The 20,607-nt window shown below is 42.9% G+C and overlaps 1 protein-coding gene across 1 annotated transcript; it reads left to right on the forward strand.

Annotated features, from left to right (window-relative positions):
* The first annotated feature begins 2,193 nt into the window (after positions 1–2,193).
* Positions 2,194–19,812, forward strand: LOC140196098 (fatty acid-binding protein, liver-like). The gene is made up of 4 exons (XM_072254806.1): positions 2,194–2,260; positions 12,396–12,568; positions 15,452–15,544; positions 19,759–19,812. The coding sequence occupies exons 1-4, from the start codon at positions 2,194–2,196 to the stop codon at positions 19,810–19,812; spliced, it is 387 nt and encodes a 128-aa protein (XP_072110907.1).
* The last annotated feature ends 795 nt before the right edge of the window (positions 19,813–20,607 follow it).

Genomic DNA, 20,607 nt, shown 5'->3' on the forward strand with positions numbered 1-20,607 from the left:
CCTATTGGCTCAGGGTGTCTGACCCTCCAAGGGAGGAGTTGTAAAGTTTGATGGCCACAGGCAGGAATGACTTCCTATGACGCTCTGTGTTGCATCTCGGTGGAATGAGTCTCTGGCTGAATGTACTCCTGTGCCCAACCAGTCCATTATGTAGTGGATGGGAGACGTTGTCCAAGATGGCATGCAACTTGGACAGCATCCTCTTTTCAGACACCATTGTCAGAGAGTCCAGTTCCATCCCCACAACATCACTGGCCTTAGGAATGAGTTTGTTGATTCTGTTGGTGTCTGCTACCTTCAGCCTGCTGCCCCAGAACACAACAGCAAACATGGTAGCACTGGCCACCACAGACTTGTAGAATATCCTCAGCATCGTTCGACAGATGTTAAAGGACCTCAGTCTCCTCAGGAAATAGAGACGGCTCTGACCTTTCTTGTAAACAGCCTCAGTGTTCTTTGACTAGTCCAGTTTATTGTCAATTCCTATCCCCAGGTATTTGCAATCCTCCACCATGTCCACACTGACCCCCTGGATGGAAACAGGGGTCACTGGTGCCTTAGCTCTCCTCAGGTCTACCACACTGATCCTCCATACTGCCAAGAGCCTTGCCATTAATGCTATATTCTGCCATCATATTTGACCTACCAAAATGAACCACCTCACACTTATCTGGGTTGAGCTCTATCTGCCACTTTTTAGCCCAGTTTTGCATCCTATCGATGTCCCGCTGTAACCTCTGACAGCCCTCCACACTATCCACAACACCTGCAACTTTTGCGTCATCAGCATATCTAACCCTTCCGTCCGTTATTCTTTCTATTGTGTGTATTTAAGGGAACTCATGCAGTTACGGGGTGAACATATGAATTCCTTACAGAGAGCAGTGGGAATCAGATTATATCTAACCCTTCCGTCCATTATTCTTTCATCCATGTGTCTGTCTAGGAGTTTCTTAAAAGGCGAATCTCAGAATTGTATACTTTGATAATAAATATACTCAGAATCTTTAAATTGTAAATGACCCTAATATATCTATTTCCATCTAATAAAGACCAGCCAGAGATCATTTTCCAGGGTGGAAATGGCTAACAGAGGGGTCAGAATTTTAATGAGATTGGGAGAAAGTATGGGGAGGGGTTGGATGTCAGAGGTGTGTTTTTCTTTACGTAGAGAGTGGTAGGTGTGTGGAATGTGCTGAGAAGGGTGGTTGTAGAGTTCATTTAAGAGACTCTCAAAAAACAAATGGATGATGCTAAAATGGAGGGCTATGTGGGATGGAAGGGTTAGGTTGATCGTAGAGCACGTTAAAGGTCTGCACAACATCCCACATTCCAAGGACTCACTGGTTAGTAGGTTAATTGGTCACATGGTTGTAATTGGGTGTTGACGACTCATTGGGCCAGAAGAGCCTGTTATGATGCTGTATCTATAAATAAATAAACTTACTAAGCCTAACCCTAACCAAGTGTCTTTGGAATGGGGCAGGAAACCGAATCATTCAAAGGGAACTCATGCATTTACGGGGTGAACATACGAACTCTTTACAGACAGTGGTGGGAATCAGATTGCAATCAGTGATTGGTAGCACTATAAAACCATTGTGCTAACAGCTACGCTACCATGCATTATGTTCTTGGGGGTAAAATTTGCACGATTGAAGCAAATGCATTTTCCGTCATCAGATCCCGTTTCTTAAGACCCGACGGGGAAAGAGATGGGACTACAAACAATCTGCTGGAGGAACTCAGCCGTTTCCTCCTGTGGGGCCAAAGGGATTGTTAGTGTTTCTAGTCAAAACCTTGCATCAGGACTGAAATTGGAGAGAGAAGGCAGAGGGTATGAAGTGTGGTGAGACAGTAGTCTGAGGTGATTGACATGTTGAGGAGAGGTACAAGATGATGGGCAGGTTGTGCCAGGTAGGGAAGTGGAGTAGGAATAGAGTTGAGCAGGTGGATAAACTTTTACATGGATAGGAACCCTCTTCATGTCAGAGGGAAAGGGAGTGGAGGCTGTTGGTGTCTACAAGGTCTCGTGCCACATCGGTGCTGACTCACTTGCACATTGTGTGAGTCAGTTAATGATTCAATAGTGTCATAAGATACCAAGTCCCTTATCCTTCCCCTGCAGAGGAAGGCAGCAGCCCAGAAAAGGACAATCTCTCTGGCCGTGTCACTTAGAGGGACATCTCCGCAATGGCTTTCAATGGAAAATATGAACTACAGAGCCAGGAAAACTTTGTACCATTCATGAAAGCTATTGGTAAGTGTTGCATTGTATTCATGGTTGTGATCGTAACTGGGATCTTCTTATTAGCTTGTTCTATCAAAGTCAATGCAGATGTGTCAGTCTCCAGTGTAGATCCCATATGGTGAGCCCGTCAACAGGCTACCTAGAACAAGGAGGTAAGGATTCAGAAGAAGGGATTGCTTGTCCAAAGACAGAAATGAGATGCAGGTTCTTCTGTCAGATTTGTGGATCTTTGAGACTTTCAGCCATTGGGATCTGTCGAGATAGAGTCACTGGTGAAACTGACAGATTAGACTGAAGGGGAATCAAGGGTCAGAAAGACTAGAGGAAAGCAGAGCTAAAGTTGGGTATTGATCCTTTCTTGTCTTACTGAATATCTGAACAGGCTTGAAGGACTGTGTGGCCTACTCCTGTTTCATAGCATAAAGTACATGGAACATAATTTATAGCGAGAGGATTTGAGTACAGGAGCAGGGAGGTACTACTGCAGTTGTACAAGGCCTTGGTGAGACCACACGAGTATTGTGTGCAGTTTTGGTCCCCTAATCTGAGGAAAGACATCCTCGCCATAGAGGGAGTACAAAGAAGGTTCACCAGATTGATTCCTGGGATGGCAGGACTTTCATATGAAGAAAGACTGGATGAACTGGGCTTGTACTCGTTGGAATTTAGAAGATTGAGGGGGGATCTGATTGAAACGTATAAAATCCTAAAGGGATTGGACAGGCTAGATGCAGGAAGATTGTTCCCGATGTTGGGGAAGTCTAGAACAAGGGGTCACAGTTTGAGGATAAAGGGGAAGCCTTTTAGGACCGAGATTAGGAAAAACTTCTTCACTCAGAGAGTGGTGAATCTGTGGAATTCTCTGCCACAGGAAGCAGTTGAGGCCAGTACATTGGCTATATTTAAGAGGGAGTTAGATATGGCCCTTGTGGCTACGGGGATCAGGGAGTATGGAGGGAAGGCTGGGGCGGGGTTCTGAGTTGGATGATCAGCCATGATCATAATAAATGGTGGTGCAGGCTCGAAGGGCCGAATGGCCTACTCCTGCACCTATTTTCTATGTTTCTATGTTTCTATAACAGCACAGTATAGACCCTTTGGTCCATTATGTTTTTCCAACCTTTTAACCTACTGCAATCTAACCCTTCCGTCCATTGTTCTATCATCCATGTGCCTGCCTAGGAGTTTCTTAGAAGGCGAATCTCAGAGTTGTATACTTTGATAATAAATATACTCAGAATCCTTGAATTGTAAATGACCCTAATGTATCTATTTCCATCTGTTATGTTTAAATGCATTCATATAAATAACATATTTTAAGAGGTCGGCCTTAACCTAGCTGTTACCAACTTAGCCCAAAGCTCTTGTGTTAGTTTCACTGTCTTTGCAGGAGACATTACGAAGCATCTCATTTTGTGCTCTGACTTGTCACAGGACATTGTGAATTGCTAGTCCATTCTTTACCCTATTCCCCTGATTTGAAATGAACTCAGATAAAGACCAGGAGGGCTGAGAAATGGTTTGCTGACTTATTGTTACCTATTTCCAAAGTCAATGACTACACGGGCATCTCCTGCTCAAATACATGGATTCCACAGACACTTGGTCTGTGGGTTCTGGTGATGGGTTTCCTCAAGCCCAATGACCAGTTGACAGAAAGAAAAAGCATTTTGTCCTCCTGCATTTATTGCTCACCCCTAAGTGCCTCCTGACCGAGTGGATCTTAACTATTTCTGATCTTGGTTAAGGGGTGATTCTATAGCTGTGGGTCTTGAGTCACAAAAAGGTCATAGAAGCCCCCTCCCTGATGTACGCTAATGAACCAAATGACCTTTAGTGATAATAAAAGTTTCATTGTTATTAGGTTCCTTAAGGTTGTAATGGGGATAAGCTCCCACTACATATAAACACTTCCAACGACAGGAGAAGGGGAAAAGATGGCTTCTTGGCACCTTAAAACCAGTCACTTCGGGCAGATGGGGCTCATTAACCATGGTTGGCAGCTCACCTAGGAGAAGGGAAACTCTGATCTCAAACCTCTGCTGCCTTACGGCTTTACTCACTCGTGGGGAAGGCTTTGGGTGTAAACCCCGAGGAAAGATCCAGAACTGGGGCCGGCTGGTGGCACAACGACATCGGCGCTGGACCCGGGAGCGGAGGTTCCTGGGTTCGAAACCAGTAGGGTCCGCTCCCAAGTACGCTTTCCACACAGACTCGCATGCACACAGGCACAAGGTAAAAAAAAAATCCAGAACTGGAGTCCCTAAGACAGTCTTACATTGAGTTCAACTTTGACTGGCGACACTGCTGCTGCCAAACTTGATCAGTCTCCGCCATTCCTTTGGATTCGTGGAGAGGGGGAGCCTGCAGCATAGGCCAAAGCTTGGTCTCCATACTGCCCTGGCTCACGATTTTACTGAACAAAGAGAGCCAGGATGCAACATCCATGGTCAACTCCATGGTTATTACTACTGGGACCAAATATTATTCACAGTTCCAGAATCCATATCATTAACTGATCTCTAACTTTGAGCTGGGCAGATACTTTACAGTCCGTTTTGTGAGCTAAGTACATAAATATATAAAATCTTTCCCATTGCTTCTCGTGTCGAGCACAAGTTGTCTAAACCCAGGTAACATCTCAGCTTGCAACACCCAAACTTGTTAATGTAAAAGTCCTATTGAATGAATAGCAGAGCGATGTCCTTTCATTTTCTTCAGGAGGTTTGTGTACAGTGCTCTTATAGGGGCATAGTCACGCAGAATGGAAAAAAGACCCTTCAGTCCAACTGGTCCTTGCCAACCAAGATGCCCGTGGTTGAACCATAACCTTCTAAGCCTTTTCTATCCACGTATCTATCCTTTTGTCTTATAGATTCATAGACATATGAATTTTGTTTTATGTAGAAGAATGACCAGTCATTTATTTCAACAATAAAACATAGAGTGCTGCAGCACAATTCAGGCCCTTCAGTCTACGATGTTGTGCTGATTTTGTAACCTACACTAAGATCAATATAACCCCTAGCTCCAATTTTCTAACATCCATGTGCCTATCTAAAATTTCTTAAATATCCATAATGTATCTACCTCTACCAACACCAAAGCACACAAACCTGTGAAGTCAGTGCTTACTTTTGGTTAGATAGCTTGCTGAATCAGTTGGTCGGCTTCCAAAGCAATGAAGGTGTTGACTGAAGAAAGGCAATGTCACTTCAAGATGTTTGGTATCAAGTGCATGATGGAAGTTACAGGTTTATCAGATTATCCTGTCTGTTCTGGAGAGTCCCTCTCACTGTGATGCTTTGCAAAGGTGGAGTAACATCTCTGATCACTGGAGTAACATAGCTGCTCAACTTCAGCATTAGCTGTGACTCGAAGGTCCACTTTTGTGGCTAGGTCAGAAGGATGTGGTTCAGGCTACGGTCCTGAGCCATGACTTCTGAAATTCAGGCTGAATACAAGCTGTAAGAGTATTGCAATATCAGAGATCAGAGATAAGACCATAAGACAGGGGAGCAGAATTAGGCCATTCGACCCATTGAGTCTGCTCTGCCATTTGGTCAGGGCTGATTTATTTTCCTTCTTCACCCCATTCTCCTGCCTTCTCCCTGAAACCTTTGACACCCTTACAAATCAAGGACCTATCAACATCCTCTTTAAATACCAATAATGTTGACTTTTACATAAGGTTTTGAACTGGAGGTGTTTTCCTCTCTCACTCAAATCTGTATTTCTTTATTAATTTCAGAAATAAACTTTATTCATAAGGAAATAGAATAAATCAGTACATCTATGGAGGGAAGTGGACAGTTGACATTTTGGGTCAAGACCCTTCATTAGTTGACCCAAAATATTAATTGTCCATTTCCCTCTATTGATGCTCCCTGACCCATTGAGTTCCACTGGCTTTTTGTGCGTTGCTCCACATGTCCAATATCTGTCTCTTGTGTCTACGATCAGTACATCTTTCCTTATGTATATTGTACCATCAAACCAGTAATCCTATTTATAATGTGCCAATGCCATACCTGTAAGCTCTGTAGGACTCTAATGAGGCTCTATCAGGATGTTAGTCCTAGTGTCCTTGTCAATACTAAACATTTTGTCACCATCTCCATTACTGATTATTATGTCATTATTCCACTGCTATATGTGGATGTTTTGTTCCAGATAAATCAACAAGAATTAACAGTCGACATTTTGGGCTGAGTCCTTTCATCAGATCCTGATGAAGGTACTCAGCCTGAAATGTCAAATGTTTATTCCTCTTCTTAGATGCTGCCTGATCTGCTGAGGTACTTTAGCATCTTTTGGGTGTCGCTCTGGATTTCCAGCATCTGCAGAATCTCTCGTGTTTGGGATAATTAGCTGGTTCGCTTCATGTGTTACAACAGTAATAATCAGAATAAGTACAGCACAGAGTGAGACCACTTGGCCTGTCGCAAATCCAGTTAACACCTCTTCATAAGCACACACAAAATGCTGGAGGAACTCAGTAGGTCATGCAGCATCTATGCAGAGAAATGAACAGTCAACATTTCAGGCCAGACTGGCTTGACTTGAAACAATGACTGTCTATTTCCCTCCAGTGATGCTGGCAGTGCAGCATCTGCAGAATCTCTTGTGACATCTCTTCATGTTGACTGCAAGTACTTTCCTTTCCTATGCAAGCATATGCATTGGCCTTACTATTGTCCACGCCAGTCCATTTCAAATCAGCCCGAAACATTGACTATATACTCCTTTTCATAGATGCTGCCTGGCCTGCTGAGTTCCTCCAACATTTTGTGTGTGTTGTTTCCATTCCAAATCCTACCCACTCACTGTGTTAAGAAATTTTCCTCATGCCACTTTTGGCTCTATTGTCAATCATCTTTATTTGATGTCCCTTGCTGCTTAGCTCCTCACCAATGGAAGAAATTTCTATTTAATTTTTCTAGAGCCTTTATTATTTTAAGTATCTTTATCATATTCCCTCCCAACATATTCTCCTCCAAGGAGAACAGGAGCAGACTCATTAAGCTGAGTGGCCTAATTCTGCTTTTAAGTCCCATGGTCTTTGCTACAAACTGTGTAACTGAAGTCCCACAAATATGGAACTTTCCTCTTCAAAGACCCCTCATCTTCCCTGAAGTTTGCCACCCAGCAATTGACACCATCCTCCTTTGTGACTGAACCAGTGCCTTATAGAAGTTCATTACAACTTCCTTGCTCTTGTGTTCTATGCTTCAATTTATAAAGCACAAGTTACTATGTTAAATTTTTAACTGTTTTCTCAGTCTGCTATACACATACAACTTTCAATGAAGTGTGCGCGTAACAACCTGATTGCTTTTAAGCGTATTTTAAAATTGTGCCCTATGGTTTAAACTGCCTTTTAGAGTCAGACTCATGGATGCAGGCCCTTCATTCCATCTTGTTCATACCACCTGAAGTACCTACCTGAGCTAGTCCTGCTTGTCTGCATTTGGCCCATATGCTTCTAAACCTTTCACATCCATTTACCTGTCCAAATGTCTTTTAAATGTTATAATCGTACTCACCTCTACCACTTCTTCTGGCAGTTCATTCTACCACACACTGTGTTAAAAAATTGCCCCTTTTCTCTTTCCTCTTTCCCCTGTATGCCCTTATGTTGCCCACCCTCCTATCCATTGGACACTTCCCTCATATCTGAAATTTTAAAAATTCTTTGAGATTTAACCATTTCTAATCAAAGCTGCTCCAGGTCTTTATTCAACAGACTTCAATTTGTAAAAGTAAGGTAGTGCAAAAAAAACCGAGAGGCAGGTCCGGATATTTGGAGGGTACGGCCCGGATCCGGGTCAGGATCTGTTCAGCAGTCTTATCACAGTTGGAAAGAAGCTGCTCCCAAATCTGGCCGTACGAGTCTCCAAGCTCCTGAGCCTCCTCCTGGAGGGAAGAGGGACGAAAGGTGTGTTGGCTGGGTGGGTCGTGTCCTTGATTATCCTGGCAGCACTGCTCCGACAGCATGCAGTGTAAAGTGAGTCCAAGGACAGAAGATTGGTTTGTGTGATGTGCTGCGCCGTGTTCACGATCTTCTGCAGCTTCTTTTGGTCTTGGACAGGACAACTTCCATACCAGGTTGTGATGCACCCTAGAAGAATGCTTTCTACGGTGCATCTATAAAAATTAGTGAGGGTTTTAGGGGACAGGCCAAATTTCTTTAGTTTTCTCAGGAAGTAAAGGCACTGGTGGGCATTCTTGGCAGTGAACTCTGCTTGGTTGGACCAAGTCAGGTCATTTGTGATATTGAGCCTGACGAGCTTAAAGCTTTTGACCTGTTCCACTTGCGCACCACCGATGTAAATAGGGTCATGCGGTCCGCTACTCTTTCTGAAGTCAACAACCAATTCCTTTGTCTTGCTGACGTTGAGGGATAGGTTAATGTCTTCGTACCATGCCACCAGGTTCTTAATTTCCTCTCTATACTCAAACTCACATTACCCGAGATACAGCCTACAATTGTTGTGTCATCAGCAAACTTATATATTGAGTTTGATGGCCTTGAGAATATGGCCTTGAAATCTTGAATTCCAAGATTATAATAAGGTGCAAGATTATAATGTGAGGACAGGAGTCCATCTTATCACACTAGGGATCCACAAAATAGTCATAACAACAGGATAGAAGCTGTCCTTGAGCCTGGTGATATCAGCTTTCAGGCTTTTGTATTTCTGCCTGATGAGAGAGGGGAGAAAAGAAAAGGTTTGGTTCCAACAATTTCACCATAATGCATTACTACACGCAATAGGGGGGACATTTCTACACCATAAGGTTTATTCAAAGTATTGGCCATTTTATCAGCCCACTCTGTTAACAAGGAGTCTTCAACCTGAAGTATTATTTCTGTTTTCATTTCACAGATGCTTGTTGATCGATAATACTGTCCTACCATTCTCTGTCTTTAACTCAGTCTACCTTGTCATGCTAGAAACCGTGTAAGACACAAACCACGAAGGCGTTTAGACTATTATTTAATGCATTTGCAAAGAACATGGTAACTGAACTGAAAAGAGAAAATGCTGGAAACACTGAGCTTGTCAGGTTGTATCGGTAGAAAGAGCAACAGGGTTAACAGTTTAGGTCAGAGACTTTCGGTAGAATGGGAACAAAAAGCAATCAGCTGGAGGAACTCAGCATTGTCAGGCAGCATCTGTGAAGGGAAAATAAGATTACATGTCGGAGTTGTGATCCTGCATCAGGTATCCTGACTTTCTATCAGTTATCAGCATCTGCAGTCTATCGTATCTCAGCTCTGTCCTGGGTAAAATAGAACATAGAACAAAAGGAACAATAGTGCAGACTATTATCTAAATGGGGAGAAAATGCAAACATTAAAGGTGCAGAGGGACTTAGGAGTCCCCGTGCAAGACTCTCAAAAGTTTGATTTACAGGTTGAGTCTGTGGCAAATGCAATGTTGGCATTAATTTCAAGGGGAATAGAATAGAATAGAAAAACAAGGAGATAATCCTGGGGTTTTATAAGACATTGGTCAGGCCACACTTGGAGTATTGTCAACAGTTTTGGGCCCCATATCAAAGAAAGGATGTGTTGTCATTGGAGAGAGTCCAGAGGAGATTCAAGAGGTTGCCAAGTTTGCAGATGATACAAAGATTGGTGGAGGGGGAGGTAGTGTTGAGGAAACAGGTAGGCTGCAGAAGGGCTTAGACAGATTAGGAGAACGGGCAAGAAAGTGCCAAATGATAAAGAATGTTGGAAAGTGCATGGTCATGCATTTTGTTGGAAGAAATAAATGTGTAGAATATTTTCTAAATGGGGAGAAAATCCAAAATCTGGGATGCAAAGGGACTTGGGAGTCCTTGTACAGAACACCCTGAAGGTTAATTTTCAGCTAGAGTCGGTGGTGAGGAAGGCAAATGCCATGTTAGCATTCATTTCAAGAGGTCTAGAATACAAGAGCAGGGATGTGATACTGTGGTTTTATAAGGCACTGATGAGGCCTCACCTTGAGTATTGTGAACAGTTTTGGGCCCCTCATTTTAGAAAAGATGTGCCGGCATTGAAAGAGTTCAGAGGACGTTCACAAGGATAATTCTGGGAATGAAAGAGTTATCATACGAGGAATGTTTGGTAGCTCCAGGTCTGTACTCATTGGAATTTAGAAGGATGAAGGGGTATCTCTATAAAACCTTTCAAATGTAGATGTGGAAAGGTTGTTTCCCACGGTGTGGGAGTCTAGAACAGGAGGGCACAGTGCCAGGATAGAGGGGCATCCACTTAAAACAGGTATATGGAGAAATTTCTTTAGCCAGAGAGCAGTAAATTTGTGGAACTTATTACCACAGGCAGCTGTGGAAGCCAGATCATTGGGTGTATTTAAGACAGAGCTTGACAGGTTCTTGATTGGACACGGCATCAAAGATTATGGGGAGAAGGCCAGGAAGTGGGGCTAAGGAGGGAACTAAAAAGATCAGTCATGAATGATTGGCAAAGCAGACTTGATTGGTCAAATGGCCTAATTCTGCTCCTATTTCTTATGGTCTTATTATTATTCTGGGAATGAAGGAGTTACATATGAGGAACGTTTGGCAGCTTTGGACCTGTAGATTCTGGATCTTAGAAGAACGAGGGGGGATCTCATTGAAACCCACCAAACGTTGAAAGGACTAGATAGGATGGATATGGAGCAGATGTTTCCTATGGTGGAGGTGTCCAGAACCAGAGGGCACAGCCTCAGAATTGAGGTGCAACCCTTTAGAACAGAGGTAAGGAGGAATTGTTTTAGCCAGTGAGGAGTGAATCTGTGAAATGCTCTGCCACAGACAGCTGTGGAGGCCAAGACCATGTGTATATTTAAAGCAAAAATTGATAGTTTCCTGATTGATCAAGGCATCAAGGGTTATGGCAAGAAAGGTTGCAGGATCAGCCATGATGGGCAGGCAGATTAGATTCGATGGGTTGAATGGCCTAATTCTGCTGCTTTGTCTTGTGGTCTTATATATGTCACCACATACTACCCTGAGATTCATTTTCTTGCAGGCTTTCACAGTAGATATAAATAAACACAATATAATCAATGAAAAACCACACAATGACTGACAACCAATGTGCAAAAGAAAACAATCTGTGTAAATGCAAAAGGAAAAAATTATAATAATAAATAAATCATCAGTAAATATTGGGAACATGAGTTGAAGACTCTTTGAAATTGAGTCCATAGTTTGCAGGATCAGTTCAGTGATGGGGCTAGTGAAGTTGGGTAAAGTTATCTCCTCTGTTTAAGGTCCTGATGGTTGAGGGAGTAATAGCTGTTCCTGAAGGTGGTGGTATGGAACCTGAGGCTCCTGTATCTCTTTCCTGTTGGCAGCAACAAAAAGAGAGTATGACCTGGATGGTGGGGGTTCTTGATGACAGATGCTGCTTTCCTGCGACAGCACTTCTTGTAGATGTGCTTAATGGTAGAGAGGGTTTTACTCATGATGGACCAGGCTGTATCCATTAGTTTTTGTAGGCTTTTGTGTTCAAGGACATTGGTGTTTCCATACCAGGCTGTGATGTAACCAGTCAGTATACTCTCCGCTACACATCCATAGAACAAAGGAATAACATTTGCCACCCTCCAATCCACTGGCACAATTCCAATGGCTAGTGGGGATGCAAAGATCATTGCCAAAGGCAGAGCCATCTCTTCCTTTGCTTCCTGTACTAACCCAGTGTATATCCTTTCTGGGTCCAAAGACTTAATTATTCTAATGTTCTTCAAAAGTTCCAGCTCATCCTTTTAATAGCGACATGTTCTATGTTGACCTCACATTGGTCAAGATCCTTCTCATTGGTGATTATTGAAGCAAAGTATTTACTGAGAACCTCCCATACCTCTTCTGACTACTGAAATACATTTCTTCTTCTATCCCTGATCAGTCCTACCGTCACTGCAGTCATAATTCTGTTCTTCACATACCTGTAGAACGACTTGGAGTTTTTCTTAATCCTACTACCAAGGCTTTTTCATCTCCCCTGTTATCTCTCCTAAGTTCATTCTTAAGTTTCTCCCCGTAAGAAATGCAGGTGCTAATTGCTCAAATGTTTTTGGTTACGGCCATGAACCCTGGCAGTAAGTCTACTTGTCAAAAAACATCTTTGTTCAATTTCTAGATATCCCAAATGAGTTAATTGCAGAATGGGAAGATATGAAGAGTGTTTCTGAAATTATCCAAACTGGAGACCACTTCAAGGTAATTGTCACCATGGGCAGCAAGGTAGTTCTTCATGAGTTTACAATTGGAGAGGAGATGGAAGTCCAAAGTCCCTCTGGAGAACAAATTAAGGTAACAGCCTTCTCTATTTGACCATTAAGCACAAACATTAATCTGTTCTGCACACTGCTGGTTGACTTTAACAATACAGTCAGAACATAGAACTGTACAGCACAGGAACAGGCCCTTCAGCCCACAATGTTGTGCTAAACCAATTAAATTAGTTATCAATTATTGCATGAGGAGCATAAATTGGATAGATTGTGGGGAACATTTCTCCATAGCAGAGGTGTTTAAAGCTAGAGGGATAGGGATAAGTGGTAAGTGTTTTAGAGGAGCACCTGGGAAATAAATTCTTCAACCAAAGGGTAGTTGGAACCTGGGTGTAATACTCACTGTCTGAGAGGTTAGTTGAGACAATATTCTCCCAATATCTAGTTGAGAACTTGAATGGCCAAGTCATAGAAGACTATGACCAAATGTGGGTAAATGGGATTAGCACAGATAACTACTTGATATTGTATGTGATAAACAGGAGAATGACTGGAGTGAGGGTAGGACCGATCAGGGATAGAAGAGGAAACATGTGCCTGAAAATGAAGGAGGTAGGGGAGGTCCTTAATAGTTACTTTGAGTATTGAACAATGAGATGGACTTGGCCTATGTGAGGTCAATGTAGAACAGGCTGATATGCCGGAACATGTTGATATTAAGAAAGAAGGTATGCTAGAACTTTTGAAAAACATTAGAATAGGTATGTCAGAGGGGATATGTCCCAGGTTAATACGCAACCTGGTGGGCTGAAGGACCTATTTCCTTGTTCCATGACTTCATAAGTTCTCCTGATTAAAAAGCTCAAACTCTGAATAATGAAACCAGAGGGCATTAGCCCAGAAGGAGGCCATTTGGTCCATTATAATTGAGCCCTCCCTTTGAAAGAAATAACTAGCTGAATTTGCTCTTTTCCAGAGCCCTATAATACAGGGTGGCACAGTATCGTAGTGGTTAGCATAATGCTTTGTGATGCCAGTGACCTGCGTTTAATTCTGCCACATCTGTAAGGAGTTTGTACAATCTCCCTCTGGCCATGTGGGTTTCCTCTGGGTGCTCCGGTTTCCTCCCACATTCCAAAGATGTATGGATTAGGGTTAGTAAATTGGGGGGCATGGAAGCACTTGCGGGCTCATCCTGGGATTGTGTTGACACAAAATGATGAGTTTCACTGTAAGTTTCAATGCTTTGACATACAGTACGTGTGACAAATAAAGGTCGTCTATTGTTTCAAGTGTACATCCAGTTCGTAACTTTTCATAACTTAAATCCATGGTTTTGAAATGAGTTTTGTAACTCCAGCACAAAGTGGCCCGAGGGAATGGAAAAGGCATGTTTACAATATTCAATTGCTAATTACACAGTATGTCAAAACTAAGATCAAACCAAATCTGTTGGCTGAATGAGGAATTTCTCTCCACAAAGATAATAATTACTCGCCTTAATCTCATTCATTTTAAATCTGGTTATTATATTCACCACAGCAAATTTCACAGCTGTAGACTTCTTCCCATCCTCCCTCACACCACCCTTCCCATCCAAGGGCACGCTCAAAAATCAGTTTACTGGTTTATATATTTTATTTAGAGATACAGCATGGGGAACAGCCCTCCTGGCTCAATGAGCCACATCACCCAACAACATATCTAATGTGGGACGAACCCAGAGCTCTTGAGGAAACCCACGTGGGGAAATGAACAAACTCCTTACAGATGGCACTGGAATTGAACCCCAAACTCCAGAGCTCCCTCAACTATAATAGCATCGCACTAACCTCTATGTTACAGTGCCCCCCCAGAAAAAAACATATTGCAAAATATTGCAATAAAACATTAAATAAGAGCAGATCAGGAGGTAGCCCTGGAGAGGGAAACAGAGATAATGGCTCAGGTTAGTGAAATACCAATTCTGTTTCTCTCTCCTCAGATGCTGCCTAACCTACTAAGAGATTCCAGCATTTCCAGTTTTTATTCCCTGTTCTGTGATTATGTTCCGAAGGGCACCCCTCAGACATGAAAGTCTGAAAACAGAAGAATGATTAAGGCTTCTCTGCAAGCTGTGTCTTGAACTTGCCACTTTAGTTTTAGTTTGACAAGCCAACGTTGCTGAGACGTTTGAAAGAACTTCCACATTCGAAGATTTTTTTTCCCTGATAGTGGATATTAGGATTATAATAAAACAAGCACAGGTAGTTCTGTTATAAAACAATAGAATATTCCTAAGGAACCGTGTGTTATAGAAAATCGTATTATATAAAGAACTATGTCCACGGGTTAAAAAGATGTTGAGGCTGGAGGGTTTCAGAGTCACAAGAACAAGGTTATTTTACCTTGAGGAGTTTCAAAAATAATTAAAGCTCTAGGTCTAAAATTAATTTGTTACAACAAGGTAAAAATACCAAAGGTTGTGTGTTATATTATTTGAATATCAATGCACAAGTATTAATAAAAGTAATTGCTTGTCAATTTTCAAAATAACCCTCAAGCAGCCACCTGTCGTGAAACTAGTAGCCTGTGTTCAAGAGCATTTGATGACTGTGGGTCTAATCCCTGATCAGAAGAAGGCAACGGCAAACCACTTCTGTAGAAAAATTTGCCAAGAACAGTCACGGTCTTGGAGATCATGATCGCACATGTCATACGACATGGCACATGTTGATGATGGTGATGAATCTCTGATCAATACCGCTTTGTAATTAATTAGATTGATCTTTGATCTGGTTATAAGATCGGCACAACCTTGTGGGCTGAGGAGCCTTTACTGTGCTGTAGAGTTCTGCGTTCTATGTTCTGTGTTCTATGAAATAGGCTTTAATAACTGAAATGCCTGTATCTGTAAAAGTTAACATGCTGGACAACACTTCCACAGGTGTATTTTTAACCAGCTTGTATATTGCTGATCTAGACTGTAGTCACCGCTGAAGGGAGCAATAAACTTGTTGTCAAGATGAAAAACATTACCTCAGTCGCAGAGGTTGTGGGAGACCAACTGATTATTGTAAGTAACCTTTCACCATGACATGGGATACTACAAACTTTGGTATTGATCCTCTTAGAAAGTTTTAAATGACGGAAGGCTTTGGACTACTTTCAGTGACTGACAGTAAACTTACTAGGTATTAACTGATGGAATGGCAAGATTATAATTGTATCGATGGGAATGTAAAAAATAGAACAGGAGGAGGCCATAGAGCACTTCGAGCCCATGGAACTATCCCACAAGATCATGGTAATTTCTACAGCTAAGCTTTCCCTACCTTAAACTCCAATACAATTTCTCTTGATCTGTCCCCCAGAAAACACTTGAAAGCTGCTGGTAGATCCTATCAGATCAGATGAGTTTATTGTCATATACACCAGGGTGCTTTGAAATTCCTTGCTCACTTGCCGCTCACGGAGTCAACAGCATATGTTCGAAGTAAATTTATTGTCAAAGTACATGTATATCACCATATACTACCCTGAGATGCATTTTCTTGCAGGCATTCACACTAGATACAAACCAAAAAAAGGCAAACTATGCAAATACAAAAAATAACACAAGCAATAATAATAATGAATAAATAAGTAATAAATAATATTGAGAACATGGATTGCAGGATTTTGATTGTGGTTTCCCTTCTGCCATCAGCAATGATGTCCTCACCCGCATCTCCTCCATTTCCTGCTCTTTGGCTCTCACCTCATCCTCTCGCCACCACAACAGGGACAGAGTTCCCGTTGTCCTCACCTACCACCCCACCAGCCTCTGGATCCAGCATATTATCCTCCGCAACTTCAACAGGACCCCATCACTAAGCACATCTTTCCCTCTCCACCCCTCACTGCTTTCCGCAGGGATCGTTCCTTCCGTGACTCCCTGGTCCACACGTCACTCCCCATGAATCTCCCTCCCGGCACTTATCCCTGTAAGCGTAAGTGCTACACCTGTCCCTACACCTCCTCTCTTGCCACCATTCAGGGCCCCAAACAGTTCTTCCAGGTGAGGCAACACTTCACTTGTGAGTCTGTTGAGGTCATCTATTGCATCCGGTGCTCCCGGTGCGGCCTCCTCTACATTGGTGAGACCCGACGAAGATTGGGGGACCACTTCATCGATCACCTCTGCTCCGTCCGCCACAACAGACAAGATCTCCCTGTTGCCACCCACTTCAACTCTGCTTCCCATTCCCATTTGGATATGTCCGTACATGACCTCCTCTACTGCTATGATGAGGCTAAACTCAGGTTGAAGGAGCAACACCTCATATAACGTCTAGGTAGTCTCCAGCCCCTTGGTGTGAACATTGAATTCTCCAACTTCCGGTAATTCCCTCCCTCTCCCTTCCCTTATCCCAGTTTCACTCCGCCCCCTTCCCTAGCTGCCTACTACCTCCCTCATGGTTTCGCCTCCTTCTACTACCTGTTGTGCTTTCCCCTATTCCTTCTTCACCTTTCCTGCCCATCACCTCCCTGCTTCCCCTCCCCCACCCCTTTATCTTTCCCCTTGATGGTTTCTCACCTGGAACCTACCAGCCTTCTCCTTCCCACTCTCCCCCCACTATCTTTATAGGGCCTCTGCCCCTTCCCTCTACAGTCCTGACGAAGGGTTCCGGCCCAAAACGTCGACTGATCGTTTCCACGGATGCTGCCCGACCTGCTGAGTTTCTCCAGCGTGTTGTGAGTGTCGGATGGTAGGGTGCTTGAGAAGCGACTCCACAGATGTGGAATTAGTTTGGTGCTGAGGTGTGTGAAGTTATTCACACTGGTTCTGAAGTCTGCTGGCAAATAATAAAAATGACAATAAATACAGCGATGAGAACAGAAACGATGGAGTGCTGTAAAGCATTGTAGTGCAAAAAGAAACGTTGAAGTGACAATAAAGGGAGAGGTAGGATTAAGGTTTGAGAACATGGCAACACTAGCGGGATGCGGTTGTCAAAGGATAATTGGTTCAAGAGCCTGACCACAGCAGGGAAGAAGCTGATCTTGAGTCTGATCATATAGGCTTACAAGCTCCTGTATCTTCTAGAAGTCAAATGAAAGAAAACAGAATGACAAGTGACTGCAACGTTGTTTTTCAAGTGTTATTGTCAAACAGGAGAAACAGAGAGGCTCCTGCTCATCATACAGGATGTCCCGAGAGACTCTGCTACTTCATGATAGCCTGTTGTCCACCACCAATGCTGATAATGGACTTTAATTTAAGAGCCCATGGTGTTACAGGAAAGGTACTAACTTGGATAAAAGACTGTCTGACTGGCAGGAGACAGCGAGTGGGAATAAAGGAGGCCTATTCTGGTCGGTTGTCGGTGACAAGTGGTGTCCTACAGGGGTCGGTTTTTAGATTGCTTCTTTTCATGTTATACAGTGTGTCAGTGATATAGATGATGGAATTGATGGCTTTGTGGCCAAGGTTGTGGGTGATGCAGAGGTAGGTGGAGGGGCAGGTCGTGCTGAGGAAGCAGGGAACCTGCTGGAGAATTTCAAAAGATTGGGAGAATGGACAAAGAAGTGGCAGATGGAATGCAGTGTAGGGAAGTGCATGGTCATAAATATTGATAGAAGGAATAAAAGTGTAGACTATTTTCTAAATGGGGATGCAGCCTGACCTGCTGAGTTCCTCCTGCATTATGTGTGTTGCGTCTGTCAGTTGACTAAGTATTGTGTAGATGTTAATATTTACTTTTAGTTACAGTATCATAATTCTGATTGGTTTATTTAATTCCAATGGCTCAGTTCTACACATCCCCACAAGAGAAATTGATTTCATAACTTTCTTACTTGTATTCCACAAGGACAGATTTATAGACAGGAAAGGCTTAGAGGGATATGGACCAAACATGGACTGATGGGACTAGCTTACATGGACATGTTGCTCAGCAGGGATTTGTTGGGCCAAAATGCCTGCTTCCGTGCTGTATTACTCTATAAGAATGCAACCAGTTAATGTTTTAAAGTATTAAAACCTGTCACACCCAAAGAAAAACACTGTAGGTATTGGAAAAATAAAATAAAACTGCAAATGCTGGAAACACTGAGGAGATCAGGCAGTGATGATGCAGATAGGAACAGAGTGAAAATTTCTGGTCCAGCAAAAGATTGGGAGAATGGACAAAGAAGTGGCAGATGGAATGCAGTGTAGGGAAGTGCATGGTCATAAATATTGATAGAAGGAATAAAAGCGTAGACTATTTTCTAAATGGGGATGCTGCCTGACCTGCTGAGTTCCTCCTGAGATTTAGGATTAGCACAATAACACAGTAGTTAGCATAGCACTATTACAGCATGAACAATACAGGTTCAATCCTGCCACAGTCTATGAGGAAATTCTTCATTCTCCTTGTGACTATGTGGTTTCCTCTAGGTGCTCGTTCCCTCTCATATTCCAAAGGCATGTGGACCAGTAGGTTAATTGGTCACATGAGTGAATAGGACAACACAGGGTCGTTATGCCAGAAGGGTGTGTCACCATGTTAAACCTGAGAAGTAAGGCAAGATACAAGTTTTTGTCAGAGACGCAAGAGTCTGCAAGTGCTGGAATCTCAAACAAAGACAAGCTGCTAGAGCAACCCAGTGGGAGGAATTTGTTTAGCCAGAGGGTGGTGATTGTGTGGAATTCATTGCCATGGATGGCTGGGGAGGCTAAGTTACTGGGTATGTTTAAAGCAGAGGTTGATAGTTCTTGATTGGTAAGGATATCGAAGGTTATAAAAAGAAGGCAGGAGAATGGGGTTGAGGGGGAATAATAGATCAGCTATGATAGAATGACAGAGCAGACTCAATGGACTGAATGGCCTAATTCTGCTCCTATGTCTTATGGTCTTATGGAAAGGCAGCACCTATAGACAGAAATGGACAGTCAACAATTCATGTTGAAACTCTTCATTTGCACTAAAAGAGTGAAGGGAGATAGCCAGTATAAAGAGGCAATGCTGAGGATCAAGGTAAAAAGTGGCAAGCAATAGCTGGATCCAAGTGAGGAGGGCATGTCTCGCAGGTGGGGTCAAATGAGGGACTGGAGGGTGGAGGCTGGGAGGGGATAGGTGGGGGCAACAGAGGGCTATGTTTCTGTTGCACTGCTTTGCACAGGGTGTCAGTACAGAGCATGATGTCAACTCGAGACCCTGTGACTCACAAGGGAGGGGTACAACCATGGAGAACTGGGGACTTGCCTTGTATTTGCACAGTATCCTTTGATAAACAAAATGTTGTTTATTGTTCACTTTGCAGACTATGACCTTTGGTGCTATTCAGTACAAGACAATCAGCAAGAGGATCAGTTAAAAGAGTACAGAGCACATTATGCAGCTTGATGTATGGCATTACAAAATAAAACCTATTCACCTGAATTTCTGTTTTTTCTCTTTAATGACAGTATTAATTATAATTGACATCTCACACCAGTGAGGTCACCTAAGGAGAAAAATTACGAGACCCAAATGGAAGTTAGTAACACTACATTCTATAACCCCTTCAGTGCCTAGCAGTAGATCCCCAGTGGATCCCCATGTATTGTGCTGGATATTCAGAATATAACATGGACCATAGATCTGGTAGAGCAACTGCCTGAGGGTGCCAGAGACTCCGGTTCAATCCTGAAAATGGGTGCTGTCCATGAGGAGTCTGCACGGTCTTCCTGTGACTGTGTGGGCTTCTTCCAGGAGCTCCAGTTTCCTCCCACATCTCAAAGGTGTGCAGGTAGGGAGGTTAGTTGCTGTGGTAAATTACCCCCAATGTTTGTGTGTGGTGGGGGGGGGCGGGGTGAGTGGTAGTACCTAGGAAGGGAGAGATACTGAGAACTCGTGAAGAATTTTAAAAAATGAATGAATGTTGGATTAGCATAAATGGGTGATTGATGGTCAACGTGAATTCAGAGTGCTGAAGTGCCTGTGTATTTCTGAGAGTCTATGGTTATCTAACAGAAAATACCGGAAATGCTCAGAAGTTCAAGAGAAGCTCTCTCTACGTTTGCTGCCTGGCGTTGAGTATGACCACTTTTTTTTTTCCAGCTTGTGATATTGAAGCACCAGTCATAGAATTATGCAATCATTACACCTCAGAAAGAAGCTAAAAGGAGCT

The sequence above is a fragment of the Mobula birostris genome, chromosome 4, assembly GCF_030028105.1.
Source record: "Mobula birostris isolate sMobBir1 chromosome 4, sMobBir1.hap1, whole genome shotgun sequence".
NCBI lineage: Eukaryota > Metazoa > Chordata > Chondrichthyes > Myliobatiformes > Myliobatidae > Mobula > Mobula birostris.

Coding starts and splice junctions, on each gene's coding strand:
- LOC140196098 (XM_072254806.1), top strand. CDS start 2,194: ATGGCTTTCAATGGAAAATATGAACTACAGAGCCAGGAAAACTTTGTA. Junction 2,261..12,395: donor ACCATTCATGAAAGCTATTG/GTAAGTGTTGCA, acceptor TTCAATTTCTAG/ATATCCCAAATGAGTTAATT. Junction 12,569..15,451: donor CCTCTGGAGAACAAATTAAG/GTAACAGCCTTC, acceptor TTGCTGATCTAG/ACTGTAGTCACCGCTGAAGG.